Here is a 14,329-nt window from a genome sequence, read left to right as displayed (position 1 = left end):
GACGATTACCCTCCGCTCGAACTTCCTCTCCGATGGCGCGATCCGCCGCTCGAGCTTCCTCTCCGATGGCGTGACCCCCCTCCGCTTCAATGCCAGATCCGTGATCCCCCTCGATTCCAACACTCGAATCGAGCTCCTCCGCCTCCACAGACAACCGCGACTGAATCAAGCCTGACCCAACTCCAAAGCCTCTCACCTATAGATGCTGCAAAGCAATACCACTCTATCTCCGCCAACCATAATTCCGCCTTCAGATCTACCGGCTGCTTTTCCTCACTCCAGCTCAATGTTGCTCTCGTACCCACGGACCGAGCAGAACCACAGCTCGACGTCGATTTCAACTCCACCGTCGATCCCAAGGAGTGCGACCAATCCGACACTATGCAAGAATCAGACAACAGTTTTGCTGAAGAAGACTCCAATTCAGATGTCCAGCACTCCGACTTGTTCGTTCCTAAGGCCGAAACTTCTTCAGACGTTCATGTCGTTTCCGTCTAGGTGTGTATCTCGAGCCCAACCATCCCGTGTGGGGATGCTGCTTCTACCGTGCCCCTCCAGCCTCTGGTTCAAGAAGTCTTGGACAGTGGTTGGGCGGAAGCTCCCATGGCATTAGCGGTTAAAGCTGCCAATCAAATTGATCTTCATCTGATGGATGTGATTCATAAAAGGTATAGATTCAAGGATCATGGCCTTGCAATCATGAGTTATCTTCATCTAGGGAAGGAAGATTTTGTGAAGTACTTAGTGGATATCTTCGGTTCTGAATTGTTAGAGCCAGCAAATACTATCAGCCCCTTTCAGCTAGCAGTATTGTTGGAGACTACAGTTCTTTCTTCCTATGCGCAGTATGATGATCGTGAGATTCTTGATAGGCTCAAATTTAAGATGATGGATCGTGGAGATGGGGAGACTGGGTTAAATGACAACTACAATATTTGTATTGAGGACGTTTCCATTGCAGGTGTGCAAATGCTCGATGTGAACTCCAGTGACATAGCTAAGCCAATACAATACCCCCAAGCTGTTCGACAAAATGCCATTGAAGGTTATGATCCCAACTTGATGAGGCTGGAGAAGGTTGTGCAGAAACTTGATAATGTTCCAGCTGAGGTCTTCTTGACGCCTACACATCTAGAAATAGTGATTGAATATGCATTGGGAGGTGAGCTGTTTGAGATAATTTGCAATGCAGGAAGGTTCAGTGAAGACGAGGCAAGATTCTTCTTTCAGCAACTTATTTCAGGAGTCAGCTACTGTCGTTCCATGCAAATATGCCATAGGGATCTTAAGCTAGACAACACATTATTGGATGGTAGCAATGTACCAAGGCTAAAGATATGTGACTTTGGGTATTCCATGTCTTTTGTGTTGCATTCACAACTAAAATCTACGGTTGGTACTCCAACTTACATCGCTCCCGAGGTTTTATGTCGGAAGGAATATGATGGCAAGATTGCTAATGTTTGGTCTTGTGGAGGTTGGAAAATCGAGTGGTAAGGACTTAGTGGGAACAATTTTACAATTGGAACTACCTTACTTGATGCTATAAAAGCAACAGTAGACTCAAGCACAGAGGTTTTTTCTGAGAATCCTGATGCATACTTCATCCAAGCCAATGATTTCCCTTGTGCAATTATTGCTATTGGAATTTTGACTCCTTACTTGAATGCCTTTGTTAACAATCTGTTGGTATTTCTTCATATTGGGAAACAGGTGGTGCAAGGAGCAGCTTTAACTGCTTTAGCATCACTTGCTGATTCTTCACGGGAGCAGTTCCAAAATTATTATGATGTTGTGATGCCTTATTTGAAAGTTAATGTATCAAATGCAATGGAAAAGAGAGCTTTGGATCTCTCTACTCGAATAAAGGAGGAAAATTTCTTGCCTACTGTATTTATGGCTTGGGCTCATCTAAACGAGCTTGTGGACATGTATAAAAGACGCAAAATTTTTGATCCAGGAGGATTGATTTTGATTTCTACATCTATCACCCTCCCTATAACGCGCCTCGACGGAGTCGAGCTCTTTTGACGCAAGGGGAGAATGATGCGGAGCATTTTAAGCTTAAAGTATTCCTTATGATATCCTATGTAGTTTGTTATAAGTTTTCTAGAATCTTCTAGGATTCTCTAGGTTTTCCTTACTTTGGCATTATATAGGGAATGTGTAAGAGGAGAAAGACATTGAATGATATATCACTCTCTTCGAAGCTTAGAAAGCTTGTGTTTGTTTTGGTTTCCCTGGATTGGGATTAAATCCTTCTTGCAAGTTGATTCTTCCGACGATCCACTACATCATAAAAACTATAAAGTCATAGTGGATAGTGGCAGCTGCATCAATGTTGTCTCCTCCATCATTGTCTAAACTTAGTCTGTCTGCCGTTCTTCACCCTAACCCTTACAAGGTAGCCTTGGTCAACTCTACTGCCTTAGAGGTGAAAGAATGAAGCCTCATACCAATCTCCTTCGCTGACTATAGGGAGAATGTATGGTGTGATATGCTGATAATGGATGTTCGACAAATCATCCTAGGGCGTTCTTGACTCTTTGATAATGATGTCCACATCTATGGCCGTTCAAATACCTTCATGTTTGAATATGCGAGCAAAATGATCAAGCTTTTGCCATCGCAGCCCAGGGTTAAGGATGATCCTAAACCCACTCTAGTCACACCCAAGAAAGGGCTGAACCTTGTGACAGCCAAGGTCATGGATTCTGAAATAGCAAGAGGCGCACCCCTGTATGCCTTGGTTGGCCGTGAGACTTCTACTGAGTTCGACAAGCCCATTCCTCAGGAGGTCCAACCCATTTTGAGTGACTTTGTTGATTTCTTCCCTGATGATCTCCCTGATCAATTATCCATGATTAGAGACATCCAGCACGTTATAGATCTTGTCCCTGGAGCCTCCCTTCCTAATTTACCCCACTATCGCATGAACCCATGGAATATGATGAGCTTAAGAAGCATATGGATGACCGCAAGGCTACATCAAGGAAAGTCTAAGCCCTTGTGTTGTACCAGCTTCTTACACCGAAGAAGGATGGTACCTGGAGGCTGGAGAATTTGCGTTGATAGTTGTGTCATCAACAGAATCACTGTTAAATATCGTTTTCCTATCTTGAGGTGAGACGATTTGCTTGACATGATGACCGGAGCTACTCTTTTCTCCAAGATCGACCTCAAGAGTGGGTACCACAAGATCCGGATCCGACCCAGTGATGAGGGGAAGATTGCCTTTAAGACCTAGGACGATCTATATGAGTGGTTGGTCATGGCTTTTGGGTTGAGTAATACCCCGAGTACATTTATGAGAGTTATGACCCACGTGTTGTGCCCTTTCATGGGTAAGTTTGTCAATGTTTGCTTCGATGACATTCTTATTTATAGTCAATATGTGAGTCAACACTTAGACCACATAAGGCAGGTTTGTGAAGTCGTAAGGAAAGAACAACTTTATGCCAATCCTAAGAAATACACCTTCCTTGGGATTTATCGTATCTGCCCAAGGGGTTTCAGCAGACCTCGAACAGGTGAAAGCCATTGTAAAATGGTCAGTTCCTCAAAACATCCTGGAAGTCCTCAACTTCTATGGTTTGGCCACCTTTTATAGGAGATTTATTAGAAACTTTAGCACCATTGTATCTCATATCACTGACTGTCTTAATATAAAAATCGTTCCATTATTATTCGATATTCAATTTCATCCTAGGTAATTCCTTTGCTCATAAATGCACTAAAAACACAGAAGAGCAATTGATCTTCAATTTGATTAATATAAAAATCGTGCCATCAGTCTTTGATATGACTAGAATTTGAAGACTTCTTATCATTGATCTTAACTATGTTTAATGATTGAAGTACTTTGCATTATTGATTTTTTATTTGGTTGAATTTTTCTCCCCCTTCATTAAGCTTCAATATGAATTCGTGGATATAAACAGCCCATTGTGACTATTTTTTACCAGAACCTACTGGTAACCTTATTGTTGTTAGGTTGTGGTAGGAACCTTTGAATGGCTTTAGCATTGTCGACATACCCATGACCTCTCAATGGAGATAGACTGCGTCGGGTCATCATTGTTGAAAATGCTAACAAGAAGAGGAACATGTTGATAGAATGTTTTTGCTCAAGACTTACCAAAAAAAAACATGCATATGAATTATATTTTTTGCATAAAAAAAATCAATTATCATTATATTCAAAATATTTGAATTTGGTGGATTCTAGTGGAGACCCATAACTTCTAGTCAACTTAGTTATGTTGCCGCATAAAATATGCACACATGCGAAACATATATGAGCAATGCAAAATATGACTATTATGTATTGTCACATTAATTGTAGCACTAACTGATGAAGAAATATGCTTAAAAATTGTTTATAAATGATAGGAATCTTAAGAGCAATCTAAATATCTTCAAGCAACATACGGTGAATTATAATTCAAGTATTGTATAAAAAAAATGCTGATGCATATAAAGGGGTGTCGCAACATAATTTATTAAATATTTTAAATAACAGAACAAAGACTATAAATTTCATTGTATAATTATGAATGTCTCACAGACAGTAATAGTTGTGCTACTATATTGAAAAGCATGCGACATACTCAGGATTCCTTAATGATCCTAAACATGCATTGAGGGTCCAATAGACCTCCAAGTAACCCAAATGATCATAAACCCATTCAAACTTGCCAAGCATCTAGGGGCGGATCCAACCTTAATTTTCACGGGGGTTAAACTTATAAGTAAAAGTATAGAGTTTTTTTTTCCATAAATATCCTTACAATTAATATTTGTTTCGAGGGCGCTGCCTCTCGACCCCTATTTGTTCATCATTGTACACTTCACAAATATGTTGGGGTCCAAGGGGGCAGCGCCCCTGGAACAAATTTTGATTGTAAGGATATTTTTGTATTATCTTTACTATTTATCTTTGTATTTAGTTCATCATTCTCTAACAATAACATCTCTGCACAATGTGTTTAATTATATTGGGGCAATTGCCTAAGACCATAGTATTTTAAAACTTTTAGGGGGACAATTGCTTAAAAATTCTTGTAATAAAGATTAAAAAATACACGTAGGGGAACAAATTACCTAAAGAATCATATAATAAATTTTTTTTTTCAGGAGGGCAATTGCCCCCCGGCCTTAAGGTGGATTTGCCCATGCAAGCATCGGATCTAATCATATTGGCGCCTCTATAAGTCATCTCAATAAGTGCATTAAAATACACTTTACATCAAAAACTAAATTTAATTAACCGGACCTTGCCTACAGGGTGAGATTGTGAAACCTACCAAGCAGCATTGCCTATAGGCCGAGATCATAAAACCCACTATATGAATCACCTTGATTATAATATAGGATCATAAGTCATCCTTATTTGCCCTTGGTGAACTTAATCTTACCTCTTGGTGAGCCTTACTTACAAGGCCTAAGTTTCAGAGAAGGCAAACAAAAGGTCGGCCGCAATATTTTTTAATTTTCAGAAGGATTTTTGGGTCATTTGAAAGAATCCATGTGTAAAAACACTCTTATTCTGTCTAACAAATCAAGGCAATTTATGATGACCTTATTAATCTTACGTTGTGTTATGTTATTAGGTGTCATGAAACTAGCCATATTTTATTTGTAATGTTTGTTGTTTGTATAATGTGTATTTTGTTTGATGTTTGATGTTTGATGTTGGATTGCTGCTACATTTTACTGATTTTTGCTCACGAAGGTTTCTAGTTTTAACCATTTTGCTATGGCTCTTGATTGGTTTTAATTATTGATGTTATGGGCTTACTTCTTTCCTCTGATTTTATCCACTTATTTATATATATTTTTCTTTTTTTAATATGCCTTTTAGTTTTAGAAATTAGAAAAATCAATATTCTTAAAACATTGGATATGTCCCATTTAGGTTATTTGATTTTTATACTGTATACCTGCACGCTCATCTTTGTCATGACTCGCCCCTGACAATTTTTAGCGTCTGCTATTCATAATGGTATATTCTAATGAGTTTACCACCTTATCTAAAGATAATTTCAGCTGGGTTTATGTTTTATTCATTGGAAAAGTCTCATTAATATAATTTTTTTTTTAAATTCTATGCTTTGCACAATCAATCATGATTATTCTTTCTTAGGCTACATTTGAGACGGCTTTCTTATTGCTTCTTAAAACAGCTTTTTAATATAAAATTTTTATTTGTTGTACTAAAAAACTGTTTTAAAAAGAAATAAAAAAGCCGTCCCAAATGAAGCCTTAATCCTATATTCGGTACTTCGTGGGCTAGTTTCCTTCACAACTTTCCACCAAGGATGAATGTTTCTGTTAGCAACTTTCTGGATTTCTCTTCAGTGTTTATTTACCTTTTGAGACATTCAAAACTGCAGTTATGTGGCTCCTGAATATGCAATGACTGGACATCTTCTTGTCAAGAGTGATGTCTACAGTTACGGTGTTGTTCTACTAGAGCTTCTGACTGGCCGCAAGCCTGTGTACATGACTGATTCTCATGAGCCACAGAATCTCGTGACCTGGGCTCGCCCTTTAATGGCGAGTATGGACGGTTTGCATCAGCTCATCGATCCTTTCTTGTGCGGAATCTGCAACTTTGATGACTTTGCTAGAGTTGCAGCAGTAGCTTCTATGTGTGTTCATAGCGAGGCGTCGCAGAGACCATTCATGGGAGAAGTAGTGCAAGCATTAAAGCTGGTTTACAATGACATGGATGATATCAATGAAGCTTCTTACAGCCACAGAGGATCATCTCCCTCTCAAAACTGCAACGACAATGGAGATTTTGGCCTTGAGAGCAGTTGGTGGAGCGAGGGCTCGCCTCGAACGGACTACGGAAATGCTCACTCTATTGCAACAATGGAGTATAGTTCTAATCAGATAGAAGAAATTGAGAGGAATAATAGATCAGGTCCTTTGAGATCAAAGAGGAAAAAGATGTCTGCGTTGTATAAGCTGAGAGGGAGCATGAGTGAGCATGGAATTTACAGGCGTCAGATTCATATGAATTGATTAATTGGGTCTTAACCTTTAACAGAAATTCTCTCACTTCCAACTTTGTATAATGCAAATGTACAGTTTGTGTGTTGAGATTATTTTAGCTCTATATTTCCTTTATCTCATAGGTAGCTAGAAGCATCTTTTTTCACACCCTTCAGCTTTCCTTTACAGAACGCTAATATATAGCGATGATTATAACTGAGATCTTCACTTTACCTTAGATTTTTGAAAAGTACTATGTTTTATCTTTTTCCTGGTTTATGGCTGTAGCTAAAGTTGGATCCAAACAATCATTTGAAAATGTGTTTTTAGCTCCTCTTAAAAAATTAGGCTTTGTTTGTTTGAGCGTTTTTTTTCCTTCTCCGTTTTCTAAAACGGAGGAATTTTTTTTTGCTTTGTTTGGTTCGTCAAATCACGTTCCCAATAACTCCTTTTTCTCATTTTTCTGTAGTTTTGAGAATGCTTTTTAAATGTGCTTCTCTGTTCGAAAACTCCATTTTCTGAACTAATGTTTTTTAAAATTATGTTTTACAAAAGCATAAAAAAAATAAACGAAGCCTTAATCTAGTGCGTTGTCTTCCAATTAGTGGTGGTGTTACATTTACTTTGTCACTAATGATAGAATTCATGAATTTATGTTATTAGAAGCCTCCAAGCACACGATGATTGTTAATTTTGAATTTGGAGATATGCCTAAAGAGGACTTAGATGTAGGTGTTTCTTCACAAACACCATCTAATTCATTAGTACAAAGCAAACAAATTTATATTAGATTTTGTTTGAGATAGTTTTCTTACTAATTTTTAAAATAATTTTTTACACAATTTTTTTAAATTTTTTTTGCACTAAAGATCTACTTTATAAATTGTATGAAGGCTGTCCCAAATAAAGCTTTAATTAAATAAAATTTTTAGGGCATACTGAATATCAATAGATACATATGATGTTAGACCACATTAACCATTAATTGGTCACATTGCTCCCCATTATTTTTGGAATAGTTGTAATCCAGTCATGTGTTAATAGAAATATAGAACCTGTAAAACTAGATTATTTATTCTGTGCTGACACAAAACGTTGTCCGGAGACTAATCAGAATGCGCCACACCACCCGTTTGCGCTGTGCCATGGCTAATGTGACACATTCTGATTGATCTCCGGACGTAGAGCTGTGTTCGGCCTTCGCACAGAATAATTTCTCCTAAAACTATATCCAATGTCTAATGTAGACTAAGGCTCTAATGTAGCAGTGTATGAGATGATGGATTGTAGTTCTAGCTAAAATTCATGTAAGCCTCAATGTCTGATGATGGTGATGCTAACAATAAGGATGAGACAACAAAAATTTTTTTTGACAGGTTGAGTAGCTCGAACGCGACTTCTCGCAGGAGGCACGAATGCCCTCAACCGTCGTGCCACAACACAAGACTCAATGAGACAGATTTCGAAAGAGCTCTTCCTGTGCATGATTTTGGAATTAACTGCTTTATTTTTGGTTTGTGATTGTTGTTTGCCACCATGTGCCTGTCATGCTTGAACCTGCTCAACTGCTATTGTTTATTGATATGTTGTGCAATTGTCGGTTATTGACTTGTTGTTTGGATTAAACATGCTGTATATTTGTTATTTGAGCCTTGGGGGTTGGCAAGTTGCTATATTACTAAAACTTGATATTATATTACATCTTAATTTTATGGAGCAATGATGATAAACCTTCTAAACGGAAAGTGTGAATCTAATTAAGGTAAGTGTTATTACAATCACGTGACATTTGTAAAATCTTAAAATGAGCAGATACTATCTAATTGAATCAGATACTAACTAAGCTAGTACAGACTACCATCTTGGATGATAAAATTTATTACACTTATAATTCATTAGTTGATTAATAATTTGGAGGGTTAATCCAAGCTATGTATTCAAGTTTTTTAGCTATTTAAATGTTTTTATTATAGTTAAATTCACATGAAGATAGATTATTCTCAAGTAGTTTTTTGGAGGAGCAATTGAGCAAATCAGCAAAGTGTAAACTGATTTATTTCATATTTAGATTTGTTGTGAACAATTATGTATTTTGTAAATTGATTTGTAATTCAGGAAAGCAGCAAAATATACTGTAAACTATTTTGTATTTTATTAATTGATTTGTAATTTTAACTTTACAAATTGTAATTTATATTTTATAATTTGTTGTTTGTATTTTGTAAATTGTTTATTATTATTAAACATGCTTAGAAATGAAAATTGCTCTTAGAATGACTGAATGAGCAAATAAACTAAGAAATAAAACCCGCACTTAATGTGAAACCAGTTGTTGTTTGTTAATTTAGACCCGGGTTTGCATATCGTGTAGGGTTGAGCTGGTTCTGTACAGGATCGAGCTTGAGTCCGAGAGAGTGACCCGTTTTAAAGAATGGGTTGGATTCAAGTCTGGACAAATAATGCCGGATCAATTTTGAATTGGATCCCAACCCGACCCGAAACCCCCATTTTGACGGCAAATTATTGTGTCCGGTGTCAGGATTCGTCCGGACATCAATAAAAACTCGCCACGTTACTAAAAAATACCGGGGCTCGATGCATCCGGATGAGATGGCGTGTCCGGGTTGGATGTCTGACGGGACGCAATAATTTGCCCATTTTGACACTTAAACGTTTCTTTCTCTCTCCATCAAAACTCCATCTAGAGGCTATGCTAGAGGTGGAGGGATGGTAGAGGCAAAACCAATGCTCATGGAAGACAGGAATGAGGGATTGGCCGCCTTAAAAAACAAATAAAAACAGAAATTAATCGCCGGCATATCAAGAATGCAGGTGGCTTATCTTCTCACATGCTCGCCTTCTCTCTACTTTTCGTTTCCATCTGCCCGGCGAAATATCCCTCCCATAATACCTAGAATTTTCCCGAGGTATCTCTCTCTCTCTCTCTCTCTCTCTCTCTCTCTCTCTCTCTCTCCCTCTCCCCCCTTTTACACCAAACCTTGTTCCTTGCCAAGGTATTGCTCTCTTTGTCTTACTCTTGCTCTCTCTCTATGGAGCTAAATCTGAATCATTCATGGAGATTTCAGGGCGGAGATGTCATCGTTTTCACAAGATGGTCACCCGCCTTTTGCAGAAAACGGAGTAGTGGTGTGTTTCCCTTGGTCTTCGTCTCTTCTGTCGATACCAGTTGATTTCGTGCTTGATTTGTTGTTTGTTTTTTGTTCCTCCCCTTTTTGTTACATATGGACTGCCAGTTGGGGTGTGGCGCACTGTCACTCGACTACCTGGCGACAGTGGATGCGTTTCCCAAGCCCGATGATAAGATCCGGAGCACAAGTCTTAAGGCATGAATCCTTCCGTTAAAATTATGGTTTGCTAGAATTTTACCTGATTGAAATTTAGTGGTGGAATTTGAGAAATGGATGTTTTCTGCAAGATGAAGGTGGTATTCCAATGTTAGATGTTCATGATTTTTGCCAACACTTCGTTATTTGCGATGCAGCATTTTTTATACCCCTACAAGCTGGTGACGATGCATGTTCAGTAGTGCAAGCATTTTCGTACATCTTATTGCTTGGCTAAGGGAATTTTATAGCGAGCACAAAACTGAACTACAATTGGATTGTTTAGATTACAAATCATACTTGGAGAAAAAATGGGTTAAAAGCGACTGAATATTCGAAACACCTGCAGTGGGATCACATATGTACTATATGTATATAAGTATCTTTAAAAAGAAAGGAGGCCAAGCATTTTCTTCTTATTTCATTTGGAAGGGAACAGTGATAGATCTGTGCAATGGAATTGAGAGGTAGAGGAACAGTGGTCGACAGTTTAGAGCATGTAATTTATCTATGAACAGGGAACCAGTTGCCTCACATAGCTCTATGAAACCCTTAGATGGGGAGGGCGTCATCACACAACCTAGGAAACATAGTGTAGATTTCGCTGAATTTACTCAATCATAAAGACCATACATGGCTATTTGTAGAACTAGCATGAGCTAAATAATGATACAACAGTTTGTTGAAAAATAGAAGAGAAGTACCTTTTTTCTTATCCAAATGAGAAGAAAAGTTTCACATTTTATAGGAGATGCGCACAACCCTAGAATAGAAATCAATAAAAATAAAATACATTCCTAACTGGTCCTATGGAAAAAAATGAGAAAGATAAAAAACATAAAATAGAGAAGTTTTTTAAGTACATAAATCCATGAAATTAAATATGTGTTATCATTCTCCATCACATATAAATAAGTGATCATCAGATTATGCAACAAGTTCTCCCTGAATGGAATCTGCAGTATTGCAGGACTATGTTGGCATTTGAAAACTGTTAGAGTGATTTATGAACTGAATTGGTTGTTAAAAATCACTAGGGGGATTTTAAGAATTGCTGGAGTGCTGGTCACCACCTTGAAGTCTTTTGAAAATGGTTCTTTGATTGCTGACCTGCAAGCTGTAGCTTTGAAGGCTTCTAGAAATGCTCATAGGATTTTCGCACTCCCCTACAAGCTGATAATATGCGTTAATAATTTCTAGTTTGAATATAAGAGTGTCAATCTGTAATTGATTTAGATCTTTAGTAAAGATATTAGCTCACTGGAGTGTAAATCACCTTGATTATCCGTTATTCAAAATTTTCCTTCATAAAGTGTCTATAAACCTCAATTTGTTTAGTCTTATCATGATGGACATAATTCTTGACAATATTGATAATAGTTTGATTGTTACAAATCATTATCATTAGGTCTACAGTATACACTTTTAGTTTTTCAAGAAGTCATTTAAGTCTCATTCCTTCCCAAATTTCACGGGCCATTCTGCTTAAACACTACTTCAATTAACAGCAAATTAATTTTTTACTTTTCAAAGTGAGTAAATTTTCCTATACAAAGTTACAAACTAGTAATAGCCATATGCATATTTTCTACCAATTACAAATCTTTCCCAATTAACATCAACGATGACTGCAATAACTATTTGTTCCTTCATTGCAGAATAGATCTTTTTTTTTTTGTGGTGACTTTTTTAAGATGCCTTAGTATCCCACTCGGGGCTTCAAGGTGTTTTCCTGTGAGATTATTTGTATCAACTAACTAAACTAATTGGAAAACTGATGTTGAGTTTCTTGTGAGAAAGGTAGATGAGTTTTCTTGCTAAATGCTGTTGCCTTAGTTTGGCCCCTTGTTTTTTTATCATTGTTTGACTCAATTCTATTGAGAGCATCCATTTCAGCATTAGTAAGCTTGCAATTAGTCATATCGGTTTTTTTAATAGGTTCAGAGCATACTTTTACTAAGAGACTAATATATTGTTGTTTTCATACCCAGGAAATAACTTAAGAACCTAAGATCCTTGATTTTAAACACATTTGCTAGAATGCCTTTTAGCTTACTAATTTTTTTCTCATGATTGCTTGATAAAATAATATCAACATAGATGATAAGAATTGTGATTTTACATGTTGATTACTTAACAAACAAATTGTGGTCATATTATGTAATATCCCAAATAGAAGACGAGAAGACAAAATGAAAGGAACAAATTTTTTGTTACTTGGAGTTGCGTGAAGAAGTCGGAGGAGACTAGAAAGCCGAAGATGAAGACTCATTTTGTCGGCGCCATTTTCATCACTGGAGCCTTGTGGAAATGAAGAACAGATGAGGGAGACGAAGAGGGTTTGGTCAATTTCATTGATTGGAGTCACAGAAGCTGAAGTGCTCAAATGCGCTGATTCATTATTACAAGTTCGTCATTTCGTTTCTATGATGAAGGCGAGGTGTTTGGGTTCGATTCCATCTTTTGGAGTCATTGGGCTCATCCCTATAAAAACCGAGAGGAGAGGGAGACAGGGTAAGACCGAGAGGGAGAGAGATTGTGTTTTAGCGGTGGGCATGGAAGAGACGAGCGCTGGCGCTCAACTGATTATTTGGGATGTGTAAGTTAGTTATTATAGAAATTTTTTTATACATACATTGAAATTTTATAAAATAAATTAAATTTGAGATTTTAATAATATTATGATAATTATTAAGTATGAATTTTAATATGATGTAATTAACATTTAAATGAAAGATTGTAAGCATATATATATATATATATATATCTCTTATTTATTATATAATAATATATATATTATATAATATATATTAGTATATATTCTCTTATTTAGGAAAGAAAATATATATAGAAACTTAATCATTTTTAAGGATATAATTATTTATAATAAATATATATATAGAGAAATAATGGTAAAATTTTTAAGATAGAGAGATATTATTTTAATTAAATTGTTATAAGCACTAAAATAAATTCTTTTGAAGTAAAATTAAAATTAGAAAATAAAAGGATATTTTCTTAGAGAATACATTAAATTATATAAATAAACTAATATTGAAATTTAATTGACGAAGTTATAAAAAGTAGCACGTTTGTAATTGACTTAAGAAGAATAAACATGCTCGAGAGATAATTTAGAAAGGATCAAATACGAAAAATTATTTTTTGGATCAAAGGAATGTTTAAAAAAGTTGAACGCTTCCTCGAATGCTGTTGTCCACATTTTATTGAATGCTAAAAATGATTTTTCGCATTCAGGCATTTTCATTTTTTTTGGTTTATTTATAAACTGCTATCAAATTATTATAACCATTTTTTTGTAGATTATTCATATTAATTCATAAAATTTTAATGCATTATTGTATATTTATTTTAAGGAATTGTCAATCTAGTGTAAGTGGTTAATTATGTCATTATATGTAATATAATATCAAGCTTAGAATGAAGTTTATTATATTGTTACTTTTTTTTACTATATATATATATATATTATTTATAATTTACTTTATAATAAAATATTTAAATTAAAGTTATTATTATTTTATTTATGTAAATTATTATTATGGATGTATATATTTTTGATATTTAAAGAAATTATTAAATCATAGTATTAAATAATTTATTATGTAGTAATAATGTATTATAACAAATTAGTTGAACAAATAAAATTTTAATGTTATTTGTACATTCACATTGATAACAAATATTTAAATAATATTTATTATTATTTTACGTATATAATTATATATCTTTAAATAATTATTAAACTATAATATTATATATTAATATTAATATTTAATTAATGAATAATTATTCGAAGGCATTTGTCTTATGTTGTTAAAGTGTAGTAATTATTTTAATAGTTTATTATTAATAATGAATTATTTTAAAGAATTAAATTTTGAATAATATTTATTCATGTGGTAATTAAATGAAAATTATTCATCGTGGTAATTAAAAAAAAAATATTAAGGCCCAGTTAT

General features: G+C 35.5%; 2 protein-coding genes across 3 annotated transcripts in view; both read left to right on the top strand.

Moving 5' to 3' along the window:
- LOC110097367 (receptor-like serine/threonine-protein kinase ALE2) overlaps nt 1-7,258 on the top strand; it is a 33,074-nt gene extending 25,816 nt beyond the window's left edge. Inside the window, exon 8 of the mRNA XM_020823708.2 lies at nt 6,396-7,258. Coding sequence (XP_020679367.1) covers nt 6,396-7,032 — 637 coding nt within the window. The 3' untranslated portion in view covers nt 7,033-7,258. The remainder of the gene's footprint in view (nt 1-6,395) is intronic.
- A 2,456-nt stretch (nt 7,259-9,714) lies between these two features.
- Nucleotides 9,715-14,329, top strand: part of LOC110097351 (ketohexokinase) — a 48,762-nt gene continuing 44,147 nt past the window's right edge. Inside the window, exons 1-3 of one of the 2 annotated variants that reach the window (XM_020823673.2) lie at nt 9,715-9,929; nt 10,089-10,149; nt 10,257-10,346. In XM_020823673.2, coding sequence (XP_020679332.1) covers nt 9,829-9,929; nt 10,089-10,149; nt 10,257-10,346 — 252 coding nt within the window. In that variant the 5' untranslated portion in view covers nt 9,715-9,828. Of the gene's footprint in view, nt 9,930-10,081; nt 10,150-10,256; nt 10,347-14,329 lie in introns of both variants that reach the window. The other variant, XM_020823675.2, reaches the window with a different exon arrangement.

Source organism: Dendrobium catenatum, unplaced genomic scaffold (assembly GCF_001605985.2).
Source record: "Dendrobium catenatum unplaced genomic scaffold, ASM160598v2 fragScaff_scaffold_1398, whole genome shotgun sequence".
Classification (NCBI taxonomy): domain Eukaryota; kingdom Viridiplantae; phylum Streptophyta; class Magnoliopsida; order Asparagales; family Orchidaceae; genus Dendrobium; species Dendrobium catenatum.
This window is presented reverse-complemented; position numbering and strand designations above follow the sequence as displayed.